The sequence below is a fragment of the Podarcis gaigeae genome (genome assembly GCF_964106915.1).
Source record: "Podarcis gaigeae genome assembly, chromosome: 13".
NCBI classification, from domain to species: domain Eukaryota; kingdom Metazoa; phylum Chordata; class Lepidosauria; order Squamata; family Lacertidae; genus Podarcis; species Podarcis gaigeae.
The window spans coordinates 21,449,706-21,475,337 of NC_139689.1; the positions used below are offsets into that span (position 1 = coordinate 21,449,706).

At 45.5% G+C, this 25,632-nt stretch overlaps 1 protein-coding gene across 1 annotated transcript; it reads right to left on the reverse strand.

The window, feature by feature from the left end:
* Positions 1 to 3,323: 3,323 nt before the first annotated feature.
* Positions 3,324 to 25,213, reverse strand: LOC310829511 (cathepsin D-like). The gene is made up of 9 exons (XM_083708083.1): positions 25,063 to 25,213; positions 18,742 to 18,892; positions 18,205 to 18,328; positions 15,640 to 15,758; positions 12,922 to 13,121; positions 10,757 to 10,885; positions 7,213 to 7,408; positions 6,225 to 6,323; positions 3,324 to 5,350 (listed from the first exon to the last, which is right to left on the reverse strand). The coding sequence occupies exons 1-9, from the start codon at positions 25,122 to 25,124 to the stop codon at positions 5,096 to 5,098; spliced, it is 1,335 nt and encodes a 444-aa protein (XP_083564209.1). The 5' UTR covers positions 25,125 to 25,213; the 3' UTR covers positions 3,324 to 5,095.
* Positions 25,214 to 25,632: the final 419 nt, after the last annotated feature.

The window sequence follows — 25,632 nt, forward strand, 5'->3', positions numbered from 1 at the left end:
TGACACACATAAACAAAGCGAGCCACCCTGGACTCTGTGGAGACCCAGGGAGCAGAGAGGGGTGTTTTTAAAGATGCGCCACCCCTCACTTGAAAACTCAGTATGAAATTCCAAGGCTGGTGGAGGGGGGGGGGGAGGACAGGTAAAGATAAATACAGCCACCTTAAAGAAAAGTGGGGCTGAGAGGCTGAGGTGAGTTTGGGAGGGGTATTCCTGAGTCAGCTGAAGGGGATGTGATGGGATTTAGCTGCAGTGGGGAAGAGTTGAATTTAGGCTGGAATGTGCGAAATCTCAAGTGTGTGGGAGGCACGAAATAAGTCTATATTTAGAGGACATGGCACCCCCTGAGCTGTGGCTGGGGAAGGTGGAGCCTCCAAAGAGGAACCACCCTTGTGTCTTAGATCTCAGGGTGAAATGTATGGACTGGCTTGTTTATTAAGTTTATACCCCTCCTCTCCTCTAAGGAGCTTGAAGTGATGCTTAGCAGCCCCCTCCCAATTTTGCTCTCACTCACAACAACCTTGTGCTGTAGCTTAAGCTGAGAGAGAGGGAGAGTCACTGGCCGAAGGCCACCCAGCAAGCTTCCAGGCTGTCTCTTCACTCACTGTCTCTTGGCCTGACCTACCTCACAGGGTTGTTGTGAGGATAAAATGGATGAGGAGCGGAGAACCAAGTGCCCCACCTTGAGCTCCTTGGAGGAAAAGGTGGTATATAAATGTAATAAATAAATATGTGGCAGAGTCATGATTTGAACCTGGGCCTCTGCCATCCTCTTCCAACACTCTAGCCAAGATGGCGCACCTTCTCCTACATGCCAGGTACATAATTTGATAGGGTGGCTTTGCCTTATTAGTGTACCGCAAGGGTATGTACAGTCTAAATTGGCTTGCTATTTGTGATCAGCTGTCATCCCCATCCCGCAACAATAATCCAGGCACTTTTGTGAGGATAAAAATGAGATAAAGATGACTGCAATCTGCCCCAAGCCTCTGAGACAGATGGGTGGTAATCTGTGGGTCTTTAAAGAGCCATAGATATCTGGCCACTAGTCATGTTCTGTGACCACAGCTACAGACTACAGGAAATGGCTGCAGCTCTCTGGCAGAGAACATGCCCTGCATTCAGAAGGTCCCAATTCTAATTCCTGGCATCTTCAGTAAGGGCAGAAAAAAGTATTCTGCCTGGAACCCTGGAGAGGTTCTGCCAATCTGTGTAGTTAGCACTGGATGGACCAATGGTCTTGTTTCAGCATATGGCAATTTCCTGTGTTCCTACTGCTATTGAAATAACAACAGCTCCACCTCTGTTGCTGAGCATGCAGAAGAGACAGTAATGGGAATCTTACCCAGTGTGTCAGGGTTGTAGACCTGGGAGCTGTAGAGTTTACCAGCACTGTACAGGGAAATGGTGCTACATGGTGCTGAAGTTGGTTCCTGATTTCACACAGCTTCCTGAATAAAGAATTATTAATATATATGCCCCTGCACTCTAAAATAGTGTTTGGAGGTGGTGAAAGCCAGTGTAGACTTGAGGCAGAGATACATAGGTTCAAATCGCTTCTCCATCATGATGAAGCCATTGGCTGAGGCTGGGCCAGTCAGCATCTCTTAGCCTCAGGGTGGGGAGCCTTTTCCACACTGAGTTCCTTTCTGAGCAACCTCCCAAGGGCCACATGCCGGCCATGGCGGGGCAAGAGGCAAAACTGGGCAGAGCAAAACTGCCTTTGTACAGCAGGCTAGTTTATTCACACACTCAGAAATACCTTTATCTTTACTCCATGCAGGCAATCCTCCTTCTATAAGGGCTTCTAAGCCAGAGGTCAGCACCATGCCTTGTGATCGCAAACTCCCTTAAAAATTTGCAATATCTATGATACTGGTTTAAATTAGTTTTAAGTAGCAATTCCCTCTCTGCCAGGAATCATGGGAAATGTAGTTCTGTGGCGCTGGAAAATTCTTGGCATGCTCACCAAGCCACAGTTCCAATGGTTTTTGGGGGGAGGAAGCTGTGTCATAAAACCAAAATAAAAGATAGTGTAGTATAGGTATACCCCTTACCGGGGTGTTCAGAGATCTAAATATTTTGTTTTGGGACCACAGGAGCCAACTGTGAGTATAGTGGAAGGAACTGCTCCACTATTTAGAATGTGCTCCAATATCCACTTCCTGTCCTCATTATTAAAACTAACCCCACTCTGTTAAGCTTCCCCTTTTTTAGAAATCAAAAAACATTTTATTTTATCACTGCATTTATAGCCCACCTTTTTCTGCAAGGAGATCAAGGTGGCGCAAACACTTTCCTCACTCTCCCTTTTATTCTCACAACAACCCTCTCTGGAAGCTTAGGCAGAAAGACAATGACTGGCCCAATATCACTCAGTGGACTTCATGGCTGAGCAGGGATATAAACCCTGGTCTCCCAGGTCCTAGTCCAGCACTCTGGCTTTTGCTTGTCAGCTATACAACATCTGCACCCTTTGAATTCACATTATTTGCTCGAACTTTCAGAGTATATTTTGCTCCCCAATCCCCTTTTGCCACTCCCATCACCCTTCCCCCCCCAAAAAAAGCCAAAAACCAAAATTGTGTGATACGAAGGACGGTCCCTGCCCCCATCATTGATGTCAGTCTTCCTCCTTTCAAGCTTTGCGTGCTGTGCAGTTATTATTTAGCCAATTTCCAAAACAAGTGTCAATTATTCTAATTAAACTTGGGAGCCCCTGCGTCTGGTGCACCGAGTGAATTGTCGGGAGTGCTGGGGAGAGCTGTCTTGTACGGCTGTCAGGCACTGCAGGGACCCACCTGGTATTACAAGACAGCAGCGAAGAGATGCTTTCCGGTGATCAAACAGGGTCTCGCAGAACAAACGAGGCTGTTTAACATGCTGGTATGCGCGTGCGTCCAACTGACAGGGTTTAAAAAACCTCTCTCTTTACCTCATCATCTCTCGCTGTGCCTTTGGGGGCTTTTCAGCTGCTTTTCTTTGCGCAAGGAATAACAGGCAGCCACTGCCACTTTGCAAAAGGCGACCCAGAAGATGTTTCTTCCTGCAACTGCCACGTGATCAAGGGGCTGGCCCTAAATATTGTACTGCTGTCCTCCTGAATGGCTGCACCCCCTTCATCGGTGTCCCGGAAAACAGTTACCTCCCTCCCCTCCGCCAAGCTACTGTGTAGGTTGTTTGTGCAGTTTGGCTGCCCCTGAGCATATCAATTCACCCTTGTAAGAGCGTATGTCTGAATATAGTATAGCATTATGTGGATTAGACACGGACACACACAGTTGCCAGCCAGGACTTTTCAGTAATCCAAGGCAAAACAAGACTTCTTAAACAAAGGGTGTTTATTTGCGGGGCTGGGAAACAGAACAAGAACACAACTAGAAACATTAGGAAACAAACACAAAAGCTTAGTAGGCTAACTTAGCTAGAAGAACTCTGACTTTGCTTGGGACGTGAGATGCTATGTCAGGGCAAGAGCCTTAAAAGTTGCAAGAATTCTTAAGAACGTTATCAGTCCCCTTGGGAAGTGCACACTGATGTCATGGAGAAACAAGCCACCCTGCTTGTCCTTCTGTAATGTCCAGAAGGAGGACTTGCCACCAACTCCACATGGATCATCCTCTCCATCGTGCTATGAGCCACTTACGGGCCTGGTCCACACATTCCCAGCAGCTGTGGAAGCGAGGCATGGGAACTTTATAATGGAACGGCTGAGATTCAGGGGGCAAATACTGATGGATGTTGCGGCCAGGATAGGCTGGCATGCCACAGCAAGTGGGGGCCTGGGAGGAGTGCTGCAGTACTCAGTGAGAGAGTGAAAGCCTCTCTCCCTCCCCTCATCAGTCCCTAGTGCTGCTCCTGGCAAAGCAAATCCAAGCACCCTCCTATGTTAGGTGAGCTTTGATCCTAAGCATAAGCATATCATATTAATTTCAAAATGCACAAGGGCTTATGAACCATTCTCATGAAGGAGAAAGGAAGGCATTACCCACAAGAGCAGCCTTCCCCAAGGTGATGCCATCCAGATGTTTTGGGCTACATCTCCCATCAGCCTCCACCAGCATTATTAACCCTTTCTGTCCTGTAAGTCTCTGTAGCGGCATTTCATGCTTCTGAAACGATGGTGGCTTTTAAAATCATTGTTATATCGTTGTGTTATTTCCTTCCAGACGTTATTCTTTTATGAATAAATATTACAGTTGCAGCATTGCAATATTTGCACTACTCATATTACAAATGTTAATATTTCAGGAGCAAGAACACTAATACTGAATCCTTGGTCACCGCTAAATCAGTGCTAAAGAAAGCAAAGCAATTTTGTGTGTGCGCGCACACACACACACAATCGTCTCCAGTACAGTTCCCAAGGGTAGCATTGCTAATTGCACAAAATTAGATTTTCTGTGAATACGCATGTAGGATACTTGTTTGCACATGCATGCACACAGGCGCACTCGCAGATCTGGTAACACAGTCCTGATAACCGAGATCTCTTTTTCGCTAGGCATGCCAGAGGCTGAATCTGGGACCTTCTGAGCACAAAGCACAAAGCCTGTGCTATGGGCTCAGAATGTTACATCACCTTAAATATCCAAGGGTGACTCATCAAGCCGTGAGCTATCAAGTCACATGAAGAAAGCATTATCCCCCACCAGCTTGTTGATCCCATTGTCTGAGGCTGTCCTGCTTGCTGTAGCAAACAGGACTCTAAAAGCTGCAATCCCAGCCATACTTCCTTGGAAGAAAGTCCCTCTGACCTCACCGGAATTACTTCTGAGTAGACATGCATAGGATCAGCAAGCTGGGGAGGAGGATGGAAGAGGAGAACTCGGTGGGAGAAGCCCTGCACACTTGATATACACAGCAATGTATTTGAAGTTCAAAGGGGACTTTCCAAGGTGCATCATCTTTTCCTCTGCCACCATGAGGATTAGAAACTTGTGTTGTTGTTTTTTAAAAAAGGAGCTGTGTCTGAGAAATAGGGCGACTGCAAATCCCATGCTGTGGAACCCCACCCCTGCTGCTATGCAAATACACACACCCCACTTCTCAACCCTGCTGAGTTCCTGAGTTCAGCACTTGGAACACTGGACAGCTAACATCCGGAGGTTGTGGTGGCTGCAGCTGGAGTTGTGCCCTGTGGAGCCGGTGTAGCTGCTACTGCAGCTGTAGTTGCACCGCATATGGTTTGTTTGGAGACAGCTAAGCCAACTTGGTCATTATCTCGGTCAAAAACTGAGTAAAAGCGCCGGAGGAAAACGTCACCCAGGATCCAGAGTGGTCCGGTGGGCTTAGGGATGTCAAGACTCATGAAGCCGCTGAGGCAGACAGTCACTCCTCCTTGGGTTATCTGTGAAGATGGGAGGGAAATAGCACAGTTCATTGAGAGGCCGTCGCAGGAGGCTTACAGGCTTCTAGAGACTGTAGGCAATGCCACTATAGTCCTTTCCGCTGAGTAATTGTCAGTTTGAATATTTCCCCTTTCCCCCATTTTTCTATCTTAAATTCAATTCCCCACACCTCTGCATTATTTAAAGAAAGATCCTCATGAAAATTCATTAGCATTTAGTGGAAATTTCTCCCTATATTCATAGAATCGTAGAATAGTAGATTTGGAAGGGACCCTGAGGATCATCTAGTCCAATGCCCAGCAATGTGCAGCTATTCTCATTTTTGCATGGAAATTTCCCCAACACACACATTTTTGCAAGCAATTTAGCTTGTAATGCATTTTTTAAAATGTTATTTTCATGAACATGTGCATTTTTATGCTCACTTTCCCCGAATGTAGACATTTATGTATGTATTATTTGGATGGAGAATTGCAGATTTTGAAAGACAGCTGTGTTTGGTCTGCATATTGTTTCAAGAAGTGCAAATTAGGGAGTTGTGTATTAAAATGCTAACCAAATTCCTCCCCCACCTATACTCCTGAACAAGGTGTGGGCTCACTCTCACTCAGGAATTCTGAGGAACATAGGAAGCTACCTTATACCGAACCTGACACATGGGTTCACTTGGTCAGTATTGTCCAGTCAGACTGACTGTCACTGCCTAGGGTCTAAGGCCCCATCTGCATTATACACTTAATGCACCTTCATACCACTTTACAGTCACAGAATCATAGAATTATAAAGTTTGATTGGATCCCAAGGATCATCTTAACCAACCCTCTGCTAAAGCCATCACCATTTCCTCAAAGGTCTTGTGTTGGCCTCTCTTACCTGAAGAACGTAGTCCTTTGGTGTCAGAGCGAAGGGCTTTCCACCAAGATGAAAAGTCACGTTTGGTAGCTCAGGAAGTTTACTGCAATCTATTGCATACTGTGGTGGGGAAAGAGAGAGTGCCATGAGGAAGGGAAGGGGAAGAGACTGGACAGCCATTCTTCTCTTAACACACCTCTTCTATGCTAGGGCATTTACCCCAAACTCCACTCACTCCCATCACCGCGTTTTGCCAGAGGTTGAAGGTACTAGACTCCACGGCAGATGAGGAGCTGTCGCTGAAAATGGCATCCTTGGGATTGCATCTTCTCTCCTTAGCCAAATGCAGTGTGTTGCATCATCACAGGGCGACCTTCCCTGCCAATGGCAGTCAGTGATGTGGAGCAAAGGAGGGAACCCCACAGTTTGATGCTGTTCCTTGTCAAATCACCTCCCCGCAAACAAACAAGAAAGAACGCTCAACAAACACCAGGCATAGTCTGACCTCCATGCTAAGCTTTGTGCAAGCAAATCAGAATGAATGATAAAAAAGCAGGTGGTCAGGAAGAGCCCCAGGGTCGGGGAAGGAAGGCAGGTTTTGGCCTCACTGCAAAACTGGCCTCTTAAGTGCAGGACTTTAAGGTGAAAATACTGTAGTAAGATTTCCAATTCGTGGAAAGATTTCCAATGGAAGAAAGCAAAAGAATGTTGGGTATACCATTGGAATAGAAACAAAGTCTGCTTCCCACCTCTGCTGACTCTGGTCACTGAAAATGGTCCTGCATAAACTCACTCCTTCAGGTGCACAACCCTAGCCTGAGTTCTGCTTCTTGGTCACATTAGAGTATGATGGGATATCACACCGACAGATCGACAGCAGAGAGAATAAGCCAATGAAACCAGAACCAAGGGGTGGATTTGTTAATTTGGAAGGCTCTGCATGGAGGTTTTGTTGTTGTTGTTTTGGATGGGTCATTCAAGGATCCGAGACACGTTGCCTCTTCCTTACCTGTCCTCCCATGATATGTTCAGCCCCAATGGCCTTCTGCAACTCTTTGATTTCATCACTAGACCCTGTGATAAGAGAAGTGCCAGTGTCCACAATGCCTTGGCAACTGTCCTTGCACAACTTTGTTGAATTGTCCTTGTCAAACAGCCTCCACGGCCAACATTTTTCACTCTTAGATTGCTTCTCCACAGTTATCCTACACAGAGGGGAAACGAAAGTGGTTGGCAGCCTTTATTCACGGTGTTTTGGAGGTCTGATGAGAGTTGAGAGGACACATCTGTGGCCAGACAACCAGAAGCTAGTGAGCAGGAGGACTCTGACCACCAAACTCATACACACCGCTGAAAGAGCTTGGGATTGGCAGTTTAAGATCTAGTTCTCACCAACAACAGATGAAGGGGATGAACCTGTGTCTGGGCTGTTCCTCTTTCTTCTTTACACACACGAATTGAATAAATAAACCTCTGCACCAAGAAAACTAGCATATCAGGCAGGGAGTGTTGTTAGGGACCTGAGTCCTTGGGTTTTGTTTTGTTTTTTGCACTGATCCCCCTGCATAAAAATTGCATGGGCTGTTTCTCTCTATACTGTTACAGTTAAAGACCTCTTAACACATGGGTTAACAGGCCTGGAAAATCCTAGGAACTACTGTAGCTGATCTCACGTAGCTATAGTTCCCAGCACTCTTAACAAACTACAGTTCTCAAGGTTCTTCATGACTGTTAAAAGTGGTCTAAGAGTGCTTTAAATGTAGGATATGGATGTGATCTAAGACCTCAACCACCCACTGTTTTAATTTGCCCATCGGCAAAATCTGGGTCATGGGCCTGTGTCCCGAGTTTGTTTTGGACCTAGCAGTGTCCTTGATGTCAGGTTTCCAGCAATTGACTTTCCCTTAGGAGCTGCGTGGATTGATTGGGATTTTCTGCTTCCACTCAGCACATCTTTATTCTTATTTATTCATTGAAAACATTTAATTTCCCATCTTTCAGCTTTTTTGCCTCCAGGGCAACTTACAATAAAAAAACCCCTCCACAACAATAACAGAAATAATATCCAAGAGAACACGCAAAGTACAAAAATAGCAGAAACCTCAGGAAACAGGAGCAGCAAGTACTGTATATCGGAAAGTTGGTTGAAAATGCAACAGCACTGCCCTCTTGTGGTTAGTGGTGTTCTTGCAAAACAAACAACCTATTGAATAGGTTAACCTGGACCATTAGCAATGTTGGTAGCATATGGAACTCCAGTCCGGTGTTACACAAAAACTCAAAGCTCATGGTTTATAGCTGAGGCTCTGGAAATTGTTTTATACTGGTTGTTAGATTTCAATAATGCAGAGCTCATTTCTTGCATTTTTGAAATTTAATTTTATATTTTATTGTAATATTATGCTTTTTTGGGCTGCCTTGGGAGGATGTAAATCAGAACAATGGCTTGCAAATTACACACACACACACACTGATGTGGGGTGAACTCTTTTGCTAGATACTCATACTTTACTATGGTGAGAATACCAAATCTTTATATTGCTAGATTTCTAGTCCACCTTCCCTCCAGGTAGCTCAGGCAGTACAGATGATTCCCCGTCACACACACATGTTACCACTGCAGCAACTCTGCAAGACAGACTAGGCTGTGAGATAGTGACTGGCTGGTCCAAAGTCATCCAGTGAGCTTCATGACTAAAGTGGGGATTCAAACCCTGGTCACTGAGATCTTAGCCTGATATTCTAATGGCTGCACCATGGTGGCTCTGACCTTGTCAGGGGAAACCAAAAAGGCCATGTGCATCTGGTGAAGACATCCCCACCCACTCTCTGATGTGAACAACACCATGCTAATGCAGCTTGAAATGCAGTGGGCGGGAAAATGCCCTCATCGCATTGCACGTCCCTAATGTGAACATATCCTTAATCAGCACGACTGCTCTGTAAAGTGGTTGTCTGGAAAAGCCAGAATGCGATTCAGGTTTAGGGCGAGATCCTATATCTGAATTACACCAGCCCAGCATCCTTAAGGCAGTCTTCCCCAATTGGTGCCTGCAAAAAGTTTAGGACTACAACTCCCATCAGCTCCAGCCAGCACTGGCTGATGGGAATTGTAGTCCAAAACATCTGCCAGGCTCCAGGTTGGCAAAGGCTGTGTATCTCCACTGGCAGAGATGAAGCCACACTAGCAGAACTCCCCAGATGGGCTGGCGGAAAACTCCACCAGGATAACTGCAACTTGGCATCACTAAGAGGAAAGGACTGCTGTACCCAAGAGGCCAGAGGGTAGAGTGTTTCCTGCATTAGGCTTCACATTTATTCTTTAAACACAAACATTTCTCATAGATGGCAAATAGAGATATGTGGCCTTGCTTAGAACATCTTTTTCAGGTGGGGGGTATTGCAATCATGCTGAATAATGGAAATGCAATTATATATTTACTGTTAGGACATTAATTTGGATGGATGCAAGCCTGAATTATCTTATCAAACTCCCAAGCAGCTAAATCTGCCATTTTAGACACTGATGCCACCGAGGAAGGCTGTAAGGTTGAAATATGTTTGACAATTATAACTATTATTCACTGATGACTTGAAGTACTATTCTCTAGGTCTACACCCAAGTACCATCAGCAAAAGTGTTTTGTTCACTGCATATTCAGGATGTCAATATTTTTTAAAAATTAATGGTTTGTTGTTTGAATTTTTAAACACTGGTTGTTTTAAATAAAGCAGGAGTTGATTTCTGGTTTATTTGTCTTCTGGAATCTATATTGGCGGCAGCAGGCATGGCTTGGGGGGCAGAGTGTTTGTGTGGCTACAATCAAAAGTGGATAGAAAAAAACCTTCAACTCTTGCCTTTGTGCAAAAATTTTATATTCTGAGAGGACTTCTAGTTTATATATCTGGAACATATTTTCAAAAAATATTTTGTTTGTTTGTTTAGGAAATGTCTTTGGAGTTCAGCAACTCCAAGAATATCTCTGCCAAAAATAAATAAATCCAAATTCGGAAACCTATATTTGGTGTTAACTATCCACCCTGGGCAACTTTAGAATATACGTATACAGCATCTGTGGTAGATTGGACAATATTAGGATCAAAATATTTGAAAATGTGAGAGACCCTTGAAACAATTAAGTCGGTTAGAAAGAAATGGAATATAAAAATAAAATTGATCCACTTTCGCATGCTAAATTGACCTTGTGGGGAAACCCAGTTATAAAATTGGACAGTTCAATAATGCACAGCAGAGGCTGGTCCACTGGGGCAAGAGTGGCACTTTACCCAGCAACCTCAGTCTGCCCTCACCCAGCCTTCACTTGCCAGTGCAGGGGGTGGTAGCATTGCCTGTCCGCTTCTTCCTTCTTAGTCTCAGTCTTGCCGCGCAACAGAAGACTTTCTTATTCCAGTATGTGTTCTAAGGTAGCATTCAGTTCTATGGCGGCTTTTAATTGTTTTGTTTTTATGTGCGCCATCTTGGAAATGTGAATGATTAAGCGGTACATAAATCTATCCCAGAAACAGATCAGGAAATAAATGGCGGCACTCACTTGTCTATCTTGATCTGCCAGTAAGCCTTACGTGACACTGGGATGTAGTGGAGCTTCCCTTCGTAGGCATCGTGGTTGATATCTCCGAAAACCACTTCGCCACCGTTGTTTTCGTAGCCGCTCTCAGTGCTAGGAGAAGAATCAGAAGGGTCAAAAAGTGCTTCTTCTGAGGAGCAACAATGGGTATATGTGTGGAGCAGGCAAGCAAGAGGAAAGGAAATTTTATTTACTTAACAAAACTTGTGAGCCACCTAACGGGGCGGTGGGGGACCCTCACACCTCTAAGTGGTTGAATAAACATTGGCATAAATGTATAGATTGCCTCTGGGCAACTTAAGTCCACATTCATACCTTGAAAGCACTATGATACCACCTGAAACAGTCATGGCTTCCCCCAAGGAATTCTTGGAGCAGGGGATTGTCAGGAGACCCCTGTTCCCTTCCTGCAGCTACAGTTCTCAAAGTGGTTCAAAGGGAACACTTGGAATTGCAAACAATAACTCAAATCCATGATGTTCTTTTAACCTTGTTCCTTTGATAAGCTTCACCTGCCAATTTATGCATGTTGACTTTCTGTTAAAGGGTACAGGAACAGGTCAGGCCATCCCAGCCCCTGGTCAGTTGGCAACCCTGCCTCATGGAAAATGGACTCTGATGAGCAATGGCTGCTCCATGCTCCTCTAACATGTCACATCCATCACCGGGTGGGGTCTCAAAGGGACAGTTCGAATCTGAACAAACTGTGGCTTGAGCTTTAGTGCTGACTGAGAAAGGTTTCTGAGAGGCTTTTGGCTGGCAGAAATAGCTGTTTAAGATCTTGATCTTGAGGGTATGGGCTGACACTGCTTTGGGGCTAGAAATGATTGACCATGGCCACCGGGTAGAGTAGCCACCTGGCAAGCTTGTTCATAACCTACTGAACCTGTATAGCTGTAAATACGGTACATAGGAAGCTGCCATACTGAGTCAGAGCAATGGCTAAACATGCTCAGTATTGTCTCTAGGAACCGGGAGCAGCTACCCAAAGTTTCAGACAAGAGCTCTGCTTGGAAATGCTAGCAATTGAACTTGGGACTTTTTGAGTTCTACAATTGTTCAACAGCAAGGACACTACCAAAACAATGTTATTTTCCAGTACTCTGTCACCAAAAAGAAGCAGACCCAGTAAAGATGTCATGTTACATGAAACACCAGAGTGATGGAACCACCTGCCATTAGATGAGGAACAACCGAGAATGCTCAGAAAATATCCACATCATCCCACTCATGTACCTATAATGTGTGACGGTATCCACCCAGAATATATACATGGCAGGACATACTGAACTCCACCTGGCAATCAACATTCTCTTTAATTGTATTGTATACACAGAGGCATTTCAGAATCCTAAACCAGTCTTTGTGAGTCACTGAAAAGAAGAATGTTATGCCAACTGGAAAACTGACAGCCCAGATTCCTGCATAAAAAGATGTCACCCAGAGCTATCCTGCTGCAACAAGATGACTCATCGGCTCAAAGTACCTCTTAATAGCTTACTTAGGCCAGAGGTTGCCAACCTTTTCGGGCCAGTGGATGCATTTGGAATTCTGATAATTCCGTGCCAGTCACAAAATGGCTGCCATGGGGTGTGTCAAGTAAGACAAAATGGTGGCCACATTTAGGAAGAGCAAAAAGGAGCAGGCATGTTCCCCAGCCCCCGTCAATGTGGAAAAGGCACCAACATTGGCCACCACTGTGCTTGCTAAGCGAAGCTCTTTGTTCTTCTCTTCTGTTGAGAATGGAGAGAGTGTGCCTAATCCTAACATCCAATGATTTGAGGGCATGATTTGAGGGCATGTTCAGTGTAGGAAAGACTAAGTCAATGCAAACAGCAGCTGTGAAGGAAAAGCAAATAGTTTCTCATGCACTGTAAATTTTTGCCCTTGAAGATGGTTTGGAAACTTCAGTTGGTCCAGAATAGGGCAGCAAGATTAATTGGGACTCGATGGTATGATCCTATTATGCCAGAGCTTCGTTAACAGCTACATTAGTCATGCCAATTAATTCCAACGAGTCTACTCTGATTGTGGCTAACATTGGATGCATCTCTAAAGGGATGCATTGGGACTTGGGAAGGGTAAGACTGAGATGAGAGAAAGGAGGAGGTAACATGAAGGATTCCTACTTGCAGAGGTGGAAGGAGAATACGTTCTTCTTAAGCAGCTTATTCTTCATCATGTTATCAAAGGGTGGGGTGATATTGTTGACTGAGATGCTGGGATACCCCAGCCCCATGATGCCATCAAACTTTGCAGCTACAAAAACCAAACCTGGCAGATCTGTAGCCTCGGCAAATGTCTGGTTCTGAATGCTTAAGTTGCCAATCTGAGGAGAGAGAAGGTAAGCATCATGTCTTCTGCTCCATCGACCAGATACTCACATATCTCTGAATTAGAAAAACCTGATACCCACTACAACACTCAGTTTTGAAGGACCAAGGCTTTAGCATCCTCTTGCTGCATCTTTAAGCCTAGAGCTCTGTCCCTGAATACCTGTGTGGTGTCACCTGTCTTTCTTCCTTCAGATCCAGTGCTTACTTTCTAGTAGAAGAGAAACTGGGATTCAGCTGTAGCTGGGTTGAGATGTAACAGGAGACAGTAGTTTCCCACTATGTGAATGAATTATGGCAAGCCATTGGGTTGTGTGCTCCCCCTCCTTCTCTTTCATGAACCAGAGGAAGAGATCAGAAATTATAATCTGGTAAACTATAGTGGAGGTAAGTCAGGATCAAACTGCAGTTTCAGATGTTGGCATGTTCCGAAACATAGTTTAAGCAAACCACAGTTCCTCTCTCCAAATGCAGAGGAAACTATCTTGAAATATGCTCTACTCTGAGGATTTGCTTAGGCAATATCACAAAGTGCTACATTCATGTAATGATGCCATATATATATATATATATATATATATATATATATATATTGCCATGATGAATGTCTGAATAATTTTAATTAAGGCTCATAGCCACTGCAAGATTTTTAGTTGATTAATCATGTAACTTTGTAATCCATCAATATAATTTAAATAAGTTTGCCTATTTTCAAAACATCTCTCAAAGTGCCTTCTGGAGGGTGTTGGAGTGGTAAGCCTTAGACAATTTACAGTTTAACAAACAGAAGCTGTCAGAGGTTACACTGGAAGGAAAGCCTATCTCACTTTTCTCATGCCTTCCAAAGGTAAACACAAACACTTCAGACTCATCCTCAGTAATGAATCAGCTAAAGCCCATTGGTCATGAGCAGCCCTCAGCGGGGCTGGCTTGGATTCCCAAGATGCCCTGGGCATAGTAATAGTAATAATAATAAGTAATAGTAATAATAATAATAATAATAATTTATTTCTACCCTGCCTATCTGGCTGGGTTTCCCCAGCCACTCTGGGCGGCTTTCAACAGAACATTAAAAGCAGAACAAAACTTCAAACATTAAAAACTTCCCTAAACAGGGCTGCCTTCAGAAAGCTATGGCTCGGTGGTACAGCATCTGCATTGCATGCAGGTTTGATCCCTGGCATCTCCAGGTAGGCCTGAGATTATCTGAGATTAGCCCTAGAGAGCCACTATCAGTCAGCATAGATAATAATGAGCTAGGTGGGCCAATGGTGTGACCAGGCGCACCAACTCCATAGGGCCGGGGAGTCTTTGTCCTCCTCAGTATCTGTTGGCAAGGGGCCAGGCCCCCTCAGTGTTGAAAGGGTGGAGGAAGACGAGTTCAGTGCTGAGCGCAGCACAGGCTTCTCCTGAGCACGAGAGAGGAGGAGCCACTGGCCACTGAAGCCAGGCTGTGCTTGGCTCCACACTTCGTCTCCCCCGATGATGTGACGTCATGCGTGCATCGTGCATCACACACACATGACGTCCCATATGTGCAACACGTGTTGGGCGCCCTCAACCTCGGGTGCAAGGTTGTGCCTCTGGGTCTGACTCAGCATAAGGCAGCTTCCCAAGTTCCCTTGCATTTACAGTGATGCATGTTTAGTAGGTAGTGAAGGGGCCTGGCAGCTGGCCACTCCACCCGGTAGGCCACAGACAACCAGTTCTTAAGTCTTTGTTTACATGTATGCGCAGCAAAGTCAAAATGCTTTCAGCCTCACTCAGAGATTTAGGGTGCAATCCCTGTACCAGAGTTATGGAAAGCTGAAGGGCTACAGGATTTGGCGGAAGCCCAGTTATGCCCGTGGTATTCGAGAGGCATTGCTGGCACACAAAAATGCACTCGTCACACAGAAGGTACACAGAGGCCTAAGCCATGGTGAGCTTTTCAAGAACGCTATGAAAACCTAGTTGGTTGTGTCAGCCTCACAGTTATTCAGGGGTAAAGGATAAAGGCTGTGTGGGTTTTTGTGGTTTTTTAAAATGTCATTCACGATACTCAAAAGGCAAAAATAGACGCAGTGATTTACTGGGATCAGGGGCCAGAATACAGACATTGTCCCTGGATAACAACAACAACAACACAACAGCTGGAACCTTCATATATGTATATAACATTTTAAAACATTAGTCTCTTCATCACTTTCACAACCAAAGGGCCATGGTCTCCACCATTTAATAAAAAGGAGTGCAAATTTCCCAGGCACAACTCCCTCTCTCTCTTAGAAGCTATCACAGAGGTGTGTGAACTTGTGGGCCGATGCTGGTGATTCGGTGTGAAGGAAAAGACACCCTGCATGCTTGGGTGCTTTCCCCCATCCTCCATCCCCTCCCCATCATAACTTCCAGGGCTGACCTGGCACTGAAGTCACGTTCTGAAGGTAAATCGTACAGAAACCTTCCCTCCCCCACTGGTTAAGCTTATTCTGCCTCTTGGAGAAGAATCCAGGCATCTGAGCCCCCTGTACTCACCCTCAGAACATCCTCGCTCAAGAATCCTTTGAGACTTCCGCTTCCATAGTGAATGGCAAATTTGGCTTTGTTGGCCTTGTGAGTCAAGGAGAAAAAGCCCCGGTAGTGACTGTGTACCCCTGAGGAGAGAGAAAGCAGCTGTCTGTGTAGTGGCAGGATAGGGGTTGGTTTCAACTCTAGTGCTTCTAGCTCCCAGGAACATTTTATTTAAAATATTGTTGTTATTACCATCATCATCAAAGCTTATGGTTTCCTTAGCAGCAGCTACCTTACAGGTGACACTGTCCTGTTACCATTCAACAATTGCGCGATCTTTTCTTGAGATCAAGAAGAGTATAAAGGCCTTCCTCCCTAAGGCTGCACAGCAAAGATGGGGAATCTCAGGTCAAGTGAGGCCAACTAGGGACACTTGTGTGGCCTGCCAGTCTGTTATTCCCCAAGCCTCCACCTGACATCATCTGGTGTCAGGTGTGAGGTAAGCAAAGCCAGGGTTGCAAAGGAACGACAGGGAGCCTTAGAGTTATGGTGCTCTGGTGGTTCATCTGCAAGTGGGGTTGGGCACCTTTTAAAGTGGTCACCAAATGCCAAGCCTCACCGGAATCACTTCCACGAAAGCCTAAAGGCAAGCCCTGCTTTTGGCAGGAATCTTTGGCTTGAATTTGAGCTGGGGCTTACAAGGGGCGAGCCAGTGCAGCAGAAGTTTGAATTCAACCCAGGAGTGCCAAGGAAGATTAATGCACTCCCGATTCTCCCTTTGAAGCAGAATTGCTTGATGTGGTATGGTGTCAGGTGACTGGCAGCTGGCCGGCCCAGCCCTCTGGCCAAAAATAGCCAGTGGAGGGTGGGGCAGTGGCCACATCCACTTCCTCACTCGTGCTCTAGAACACTGGTAACGGCAACACTTTGAGGAGAGGGTGAAGCATAGCCTAGCACCAACTTCACCCATAACCCTTACAATGGGCTGCCAGCAAGTTCTCTTGTCTCAGGTGGAACCAGTGTAGGGCCATATAAATCTTATACCAGCTTCTCAAGTCATCCACAACAGGGGCCTGGTTGGCATCTCTTGGGAGGCTAGATTTGGCCCCGGAACCTCATTACTATCTCTGACCCTAGTATTTTTCTGTTAATTTATTTAGGGAACCGTCATTTGGTGCAAGACACTCAGGACAGTGTTTATTCTGGGCTGCTTCCAGAATACTTCTTTCAATTTCCCATTGTTCCAGTCTTAAATTCGGTTCTATACATTTCTGCAGCCATTTGCAATGTTTAGAAAAACAAAACATCCACATGAAAATAATTCAGCATTTTAGTGCAAAGGTCTCCTAAATAACCACCTATTTGTACGTGGTATTGATTCATGTGCACATTTCTGTAAGCATTTTTCCAAATATAATGCACCTGAATATGGTGTGTGTGTGTGTGTGTGTGTGTGTGTGTGTGTGTGTGTGTGTATTTCCCCCTATCATACGTTTTTTGTAAACACTGTTTGGTGGGAGAGTTGCATCACAACATTTGGTGAAATGGAAATTTTGAAAGGATGGCTCTGTTTCAGTTCTCATATTGTTTCAGAAAGGGCAGATTTGACCGATTTGGCTTCAAATGCGAACTGAATCAGATTTCTCCCCCATCCCTCTTCCAGGCTGATGCCCTGAGCATGAATAAGCCATTACTCTTCTCCTGGAAGCGACAAGGAGAATTGTAACTGACTTTCCACACTACCATAGGTACAGTATCGTTTTCTGTGTGTTTCTGCTGCTATGCTACATCCCCACCACTAGTGGGCATTGTGACAGAGCAGCTGTGCGTGAATAAAAAGAAGATTCAGTTCGCCTGAGTGATTTCAAGCTATATATAAATAGGTACTTATATCGCTGATTAATTTAGCACTGAAAGCTCATTTATGTAAGTGTGATTGTGCATTGCTACTCAAGAAATATATATATTTTTAAAAGTTTGTTTTTGATCAGAAGTGCATATGGGAAGTGTTTAATTAGAAGGAAAATGTTTGTAATGACAGCTTTTCATTGTTTTAAAATTAGCGTTATAGTGTTACAGCACTGTAAAACTCTTCTGTTTAAGCAATATTTTCCCAATATTTGATATTTTTATAAAACGGATTGGAAGTGGGTAATTGGCAGGGGGGAAACATCTTGGCAAGACGACAACATGTTTTCTTTTGATAAAAATAGCATTGTAGTAGCTGCATTCACACATCACGGTGAACCTTGATTGCTCCTTTGCTAGCAGAAGGGATAGCAAAACAAACCATAAATCCTAGTTTGAACAGAAAACAAAGCCAAGCATCAATGGTTTGCCAGTGTTGCTTGTGTTACAGGAGGAGCAACTATGCAATGCAGGAATCTTTTGCTTGAAGCCATGAGCCTGAGATTTAAGAGTCTCATGCTCTACTGACTGAGCTACAAGGCAACAATAATGTTGTATAGTTGTGTTTTCAGGTTTTTATCAGCTGTTTGTTATGCTTGGTTTTAGTGTTTTGTTGCTCTTGTGGGTTCGCTTGGGGTCACTTTTGTGAGGAAAGCCAATAAGAATAAAAAATAAACTTACAGCATGCCAGGTGAAACAGGCAACATTTGGAGGAGGGCACCCACAAATTCGACGAACCAGTATCAAAGACAACATTGAAGCACTGTTCTGGGGTTCCAATGCAGACCTGTCCATAGTATTGTGCCTAGGGTAGAATGGGGGGGGGGGGGAAGGAAGGGGTCAACACAGAATTCCCAAAATGGCCTCCCATTTCCCAGGGCTGGTGCCAGGTTTGACAGGGGGGCTGTACAAGGTGCCATCAACCCTAGTTTCTGTCCGTACCCTAGGGAAGGTGAGTGGGCACTACTGGGGGTTGTCCCACTAGGGCAAATGGGACATTGCTCCCCCCACAAGCTCGGCCTACCCCCACCATTTGGGGAGTCTGGGGGCACGGCCCATCAGCTTCCTCCCCCTCAGAAATCAGCAGAGAGGAGAATGGGGGATAAAACTAGAATTAATTGGTGTCTGTCAGGCGCTTTGCCTCTGCCTCCTGTTGGGCTCCCTGCCTTCTGCCCTTCCTGTCCCAATGGGCACCATCTGCCACTCGTGGGCACTTACATCCATGTAGTTGTGCAGGCGTTGGCGGGCGACAGAACCTTCTTCCGAGGGTGACCCAGACCTGACTCTTCCTCGTCTTAACAAGTCAGCGATGGGGAGGCCTGAGCGGCCAAACCGGCTTCGGACTGAGGGGAACTTCTGCAACGGGATCCTGCCAAGGAGAGGAAAATAAGCAGAGGAGAGTTGTCAGGAGGAATGCATTATGAGGACCAGCCCTTTCATTAGACCAGGGATAGGCAACCTAAGGCCCATGGGCCGGATGCGGCCTAAACGCCTTCTCAATCTGGCCCGCGAACTGTCCAGGAATCAGCGTGTTTTTACATGAGTAGAATGTGTGCTTTTATTTAAAATGCATCTCTGGGTTATTTGTGGGGCATAGGAATTTGTTCATATTTCCCCCCCAAAATATAGTCCAGCCCACCACATGGTCTGAGGGGCGGTGGACCGGCCCACAGCTGAAAAAGATTGCTGACCCCTGTGTTAGACAGGTGGCTGCCTCAGGCAGCAGGTTTTAGGTGCAATGAAAGGGAAACCAAGTCTTTTGTTTACTACTATTATTTAAATATTGTATTGGTACTGCCAGGGCCCTCAGATTCGTGCTTGTGGGATTTTCAGGTGCCAAAATAACCCTACATTTCAAGCACTGTTATGGCTTCCAATGAAGAGTCCTGGAAATTGTTAAGGGTGCTGACCCTCCCAGACCTAGAATGCCCAGTACCCTTAACAAACTACAGTTCCCAAGGTTCTCCATGACTCCATGGTGTAAGAGTGGATTGAATGCATGGTGTGGATGTGACCTCAGTTACACAAACTTAAGGCTTCGTTGCAGTGAAGTACAGGAGCTAAGTGCTCAAATTACAGGGGGAGAGGGACCTTTTCCCCCTTACTGTTTTGTCTCAGACCCTAATTATTGTTTTTAGAAGACTATGAGGGCTAAAATCTGAAGGAGTTAGTTGAGGAGGGAGGCTTATAGAATTAATTATGGGACAATTTTCCTGCATAATGTTCCAGTATGCACTTGAATCACTTTTGCAAAATACCAACCACCTGGAGGCATCTGAGATTTGCACAGGTAAAGTGGATTAAAGCGCTCTATTGCCCTAGGGCAACAAATCCATTTTGGTTTTGGTTTAGGAAAGTGATGTGAACATGTATTGAAACACGTAGAAAGGACAAATGAATAATGGGAAGACATATAAAAACCCTGCTAGCAAATCAAGACGAATGCAGGATGAATATTCAATGTTGTATAATTGCCTGGTGAAATCAGAACTACTCAAGCAAGTTTTGACATGGGATGCTTCCAGATTGTTGCTATGTTCTGGTGGGATTCAGTCACATACTGGCAAATTCTCAATGCCCAGTTATAGTTGATTGGGAGGTCTTGCACAACAAACCCGCTTCCCCAAAATATCAAACTTTTTGCCATAATGAAAGTGACAGGGAAATGTGGGAAATTACAATCAAATATAACTAGCAATCATAGGGCTAGTTAATGCATGAAAGGGTTAAGGCCGCAGAATTGCTATATTCAGCTGCTAGGTCATCCCCCTCACATGGGAAAAGAGCAAACAATGTGAACTCTCTGAAATAGGATGTGCATGAGCTTGCTCGCTACAAGCTCAGGCCGCATGCTTAGACTTATTCACTATATTTTGTACCCCAAGATTCCTGCCTGTGTTCACTTGCTGCTGTATGGATAGATTCATGAACCTGACCTTTGGAATGTTGTAGGTAAAGCATTTTAAAACTTACTAAGGTGTGTGGTCTGATCAACTCTAAGTGGGATAGAAATGTGGAAGCTCTGGTAGTGGACTTAATGGGATATTAAAAGGTTTAACACTGTAAATTCCCACGCTACACTATTGCTTGCTTTTGTGCCTTTTTAAACACTACTGGGGGCTTTTTCTTGCTGGAGAGTATGTTTAGCCCTGAGCTTTGGATCTAGGGATCTGGCCAAGTATTTCATGAATTACCCTACACTAGTGATCTATAACTATTCCCCCCTCGCCCCGCCCCCACAGGAAAAGTGTGGGATAACAATTGCTTTGATGCAATGTCATCTAACCACACCATAAACAAATGGTAATGAATCATCATTAATCAGCCAATGTCATCTGCAAGCAAGTCAGGATGAACGCTCAATAAACAGGTGGCCTGGAAATGCCCCATGTCTAACCACCATGTAAGCTTTGTGCTGGCAAATCTGGATGAATGCTGAATATAAATGCTGAATATAAAGGTCACCGGGAGGAGCTGAGGCTGATGGGACTTTTAGTCCAGCAACATTTGGAGAGCCACACAGGTCCATCTGTCCTCCCCCTCCCCCTCCCCCATTTCCTGTGGAGGGTAGTTGGTGGTGAGGAAGCACTTGGCCAAACAAAAACAGACTTCAGACACTAGCTATGGGGCCCAGGTCTAGGATGCCTGGGTTATTTGGGAAAGGAATGGAATTAATTATTTGGGAAAGGAGGGGGTGTTTGCAATTTTTGTGCAAACTTGTGTCATAGGCCTGTGCTCTGAGTCCTTTAAAAACATACAACAGCCCTGTTGGACTCCAGCTACCATCACCCCCAGCCAGCATGGGCAAGGAGGGCTGCCCATACCACACATCTCAAGCACTCTTACACTATTTTACAGCTTCCTCCAAATAATTCTGGGAAGTGTAGTTTGTTAAGGGTGTAAAGAGTGGTTAGGAGACCCCCTCGCAGAGTTATGACTCCCAACACCTTTAACAATTTCCGATATTATTGGGGGAAGGGGGAGCCATGACTGTTCAAGTGGCATAAGAGTGCTTTAAGTAAATGATGTGGGATATGGCCTGGTCCAGCAACACTGGGAGGGTCACAGGTTCTGCATTCCTGCATTTAAGAATGGCCCTGGGTTATTTTAGAAGGGAGAGGGTGTCTATGGGGTGACAGCAGTACTGAGCCAGAAACTGGTAGGGCACGTAAAATGGCCCCTTTTTTTTCCTAGCCACACTAGTGCAAATAATAATAATAATAATAATAATAATAATAATAATAATAAAACCCTGCTCTTCCAAAAGCACGCAGAGCAAAATGTAGTACTGTAGAATCCTATTTCTGTGACTGGCAGAAGTTGGCGAAAATTTTGCTGGCTCATTATCAACCTCAATAAAGTTCTATTTTACACACACACACACACACACACACACACACACACACACACTGTATATATGTCTGTCTTCAAAAAAACTAGAAGACAAATAAAGAGCTGCCAGATCTCTGCGTTCAGGACAGGGCAGTAAGAGTCATGCAGAGCATAACGCCCACCAAGTTCTTCCAGGATAATCCCATTTTCTTGCCAGGGAAAACTCCCCACCCACTGGGTTCCAGGTAGTCATCTGAGCCCTATGCAAAAGAGGGAGCTGATCCCTGCCATGTGGTTATGGAAGAGGCAGGGAAGCACATCTTCTCCAGGGGCTGCCTCCTGCCAGCTCTGATTTCAATCCCAGGTGAAGGGCTGGCCTCACTGCCCCAACGCACATGTCCTGCCCTGCCTGTTGATGAGCAGCGCAGCATATCTGTAATTATCTCCCTTGCCCAACCCTCCTACCTGCAGCTGGGTGATGGCCAAGTATCGGTGTCATAATTACAGGGGCCTTCTTAACGAGGGCTGCTCTCAGGTGTTTTGTTTTGCTCTTTGGCTAATGTATTCCTACATGGGCTGGGAGGCGGAAGGATGTTGGCTCAGCAGAACGGAGCGCTGAGCATTGAGGCCGAGCACCTTGCGCAGACAGGAAGTGCGTGCTAGGTAAAGGTTTGGTGTGACATCATGCGACTCCCACTGTCAAACTGATAACCTGAAACTCCCCACTCAGAAAACAATGTGCTTGTGCCTCGGTTAGAGGGGTGCCAACTTCTCTGTTTGTAGTATAACCCGCCTCTGTTGCTCCTGAGCCTTTGACAACGCAGTGCAGTGGTTAGAGTGCTGGACCTAGGACCACCTGCGTTACCAGGGTTCTTATTCCGTCAGCCATGAAGCTCCCTGGGTCACCTTAGTCTTGGTCAGCCTAACCCACCTTGCAAGGTTGTCATGGGGACAAAATGGGTGGGGCAGGGCAGAATGATGCGTGTCACCTTGAGCTCCTTGAAGGAAAGGTGGGATTTAAAATTTCAGTTTGACAGGCAGACGCTCGCAAGCAATAACATTTAGCTCTGTACCCAGAAAAAGCTTCAGTGGCTGGTTTCCACACATCAACATACTGTTAAAGGCAGAGGAGCATGTCACTTGGCAACCTCACTCAGACTGGCAACGCTAGGGGATCCTCCAGTGACCTATTTATTTGGCTTGCTCTCTGGTTTGTTTGCACAATGCTTATGAGGGGGTTTAAGACTGTTTTTATTGAGCATTCATTCTAATTTGTTTACAGGGCGTTTATATGGCAATCAGCATTCATTCTGCAGAGCCTTTAATCTACTTATTATGTGCCTGAATCCCTCCAGCAAAATACCGGCAGTCTGGAGGCACCCTTAGAAAACCAACATCATGGGAAGTCCTGCACTAATCCAGTCCTCTCCTGGACTGGACCCTCCACTATCCTTGAGGTCTTGCTAGGGACAGACACAAGTTCAAAAGGCAACGTTTCCCCAGGTATGGAGCTGGAGCATGAGGAAAGCTTCTCCTGTTGAATTTTTGCCTGTAATTCAACACAGCAGTCTTCAGGAGGGAAAAAAGGGTGTAGGAACCTTGCTTTCAGCATAACCTTGCCTGCCGCTATCATTTAATCCAAACCTTTATTCCTGAGAATCCTGGAGTTCTAAGCCTGGCTCTTAATGTTGCTGCTGCATTTCACAAGGTCTTCCTCCTTTCACAAAAAAACCTGCCTTCTTTCTCCCTCATCACCTCTCGGGCCCATCACCCTCTGCTTCAACCCGCTGGTTTGCAATCCCAAGAGATTTCTGATCTTCCATTCTAACCACTAGTCCCTTCTCCCTTCCCAGTCTGTAGTGGAAAACCATATTGAGTCGCCCTTCTCTTGCACAAGAACATAGGAATCTGACTGATACTAAGCCAGGCCATTGGTCCATCAAGCTGGGTACTGACTAGCAGAGGCTCTCCAGGCTGGGGACCAGGGATGCCAGCTTGAATAAAATATTTGGGATGTGTGTGCCAGATAAACCCTGCCTCCAATCCTAGCAACAGAGGTACCTAGTGCTGGTGAAGGTTTATTCCCCTACCCCCCTTTTTATCCCCCAAATAGCTCTGTGAGGGTGACTGGTGATTGGTCCTTGGCTACTCTGAATTATTAAAGCTAAAAGGGACTTGAATCTAACTCTTCAAAATCCCAAATTTCTATGCACCTTGTTGCCTTCTCCCCCTCCCTCCTGCCTAAAATCAACGAGGGTTGGCTGCAAAATTGTGCATTTGCCTGCTTGGGCATATTTTTTTAGGACCCACCTTATTTCTGCAACAGTAAGTTGTCTTAAATTGCTTTTAAATATTTTGATTGTTGTAACCTGCCCTGGGACCTTGGGGTAAAGTGTGCATTAACAACAACAGCAACCTATGCTGGCTGTTTAGCTGTGATAATCAACATTCATTCATTCATTCATTCATTCAACAACAGCAACAACAATGGGTGTGGAGCTTTACCCTCCAAGTCATCTGAATTAGGCGCTCCTAGTTTAATTTTTAGAAATGATAATCAACTGGGAACTGTAGCTCTGCGGTAGAGCACCTGCTTTGCATGCAGAAGGTCCCAGGTTCAATTCCTGGCATCTCCAGGCCGTGCTGGGAGAGGTGCTCTGAAACTCCGGAGAGCGACTGCCAGGCAGTGAACACAATATTGAGCTGAGTGGACCAATTGTCTGACCCAGGGCTCGTCCACACTTCCGCTAGTGCTGTGCCTAGAAAGTGCAGGTCTGAGCAGCTTTCCTCCTGCCCTACTCCTTTCCAAGGGAGAGCCCACTCTTTAGTGATAAATCAGAACAAATGGCAATCTGGGGAAAACCCAAATTGCCATTTGCTCCGATTGCACCCTAAAGATTCCCCCAGGGGAAGCAGTGGGGAAAGAGTAGTGCGGATAAGCCCTCAGTATACCTCAGCTCCCTATGTTTTACTAAAACTGAGCTGTCTCTTTGCCTTCCACTAGACTATATGCCTCTTTCAGGAAACTCAAGCTACCCATTGCACCAGCTGATGCTTAAAATTAAGCTGTGTTGTCCCGTCATCTCCTGGAGGTCTAGCATCCCTGACCCACTCAAAACTGTCGCTCCACATAGGGATTCTAGCTACTGGAATACCCCACTAACCTCTCCCACCATGGAGCTTAAGAAACATCTTGCTTTCTCTTACCTCATGAGCCCTTGAGCCCCAACCGCCAGCAGCAGTAGCATGACACAGAATCGGCCTCCCATCTTCAGCTGGTCCTTTTGCAACCTCCAGCAGTGTTTCCTTCTGTCTTGGAGGCACCCGGTTGACTTGTCTCAGGGGTGGACTAGATGTATATCTGGACCGGCTGGGTAGCAGCACGGTAAGTGCCTCGCCCATTGGTCTCAGGAATGCTAACTGTAGGTCCTGATTGGTTAAGAAGGCAGTTATTTCCTGCAATTATTGGGGTTCGTGGTTCCAATAGGTTCATCCTGCAATTATTCCATGCACTCATGGAGACAAGTTGTTCTGACTGGCTAAGAGCACCTGGGATGAGGGTTTCACCTGAAGGAGGAGGAATGTTGGATTTCTAGGGTTCAGAATCTGATTTGCTGTGTGGGAGAAGTCACCTCCTGGGTAGTTTGTGGGCTTCTGTTGATGATTGGCTGACATCCCCAGTGGTTCAGCTCTTCATAGACTGGGAAATCTTAAGGTAGAGCAACAAAATAGCCCCCAAAGTCATCAAACAGGCAGGGCAGTTGTGGGCATCTTCCT

What these genes read in the sequence shown, in the direction of transcription:
- LOC310829511 (XM_083708083.1), bottom strand. Translation starts at nt 25,124, where the DNA reads ATGGGAGGCCGATTCTGTGTCATGCTACTGCTGCTGGCGGTTGGGGCT. An exon ending in TTCTCCTTCCACCTCTGCAA is followed by an intron (nt 10,886 to 12,921) that starts GTAGGAATCCTT and finishes TTCTTCTCCTAG; the next exon opens with CACTGAGAGCGGCTACGAAA. An exon ending in CAAAGGACTACGTTCTTCAG is followed by an intron (nt 5,351 to 6,224) that starts GTAAGAGAGGCC and finishes CCATCTTCACAG; the next exon opens with ATAACCCAAGGAGGAGTGAC.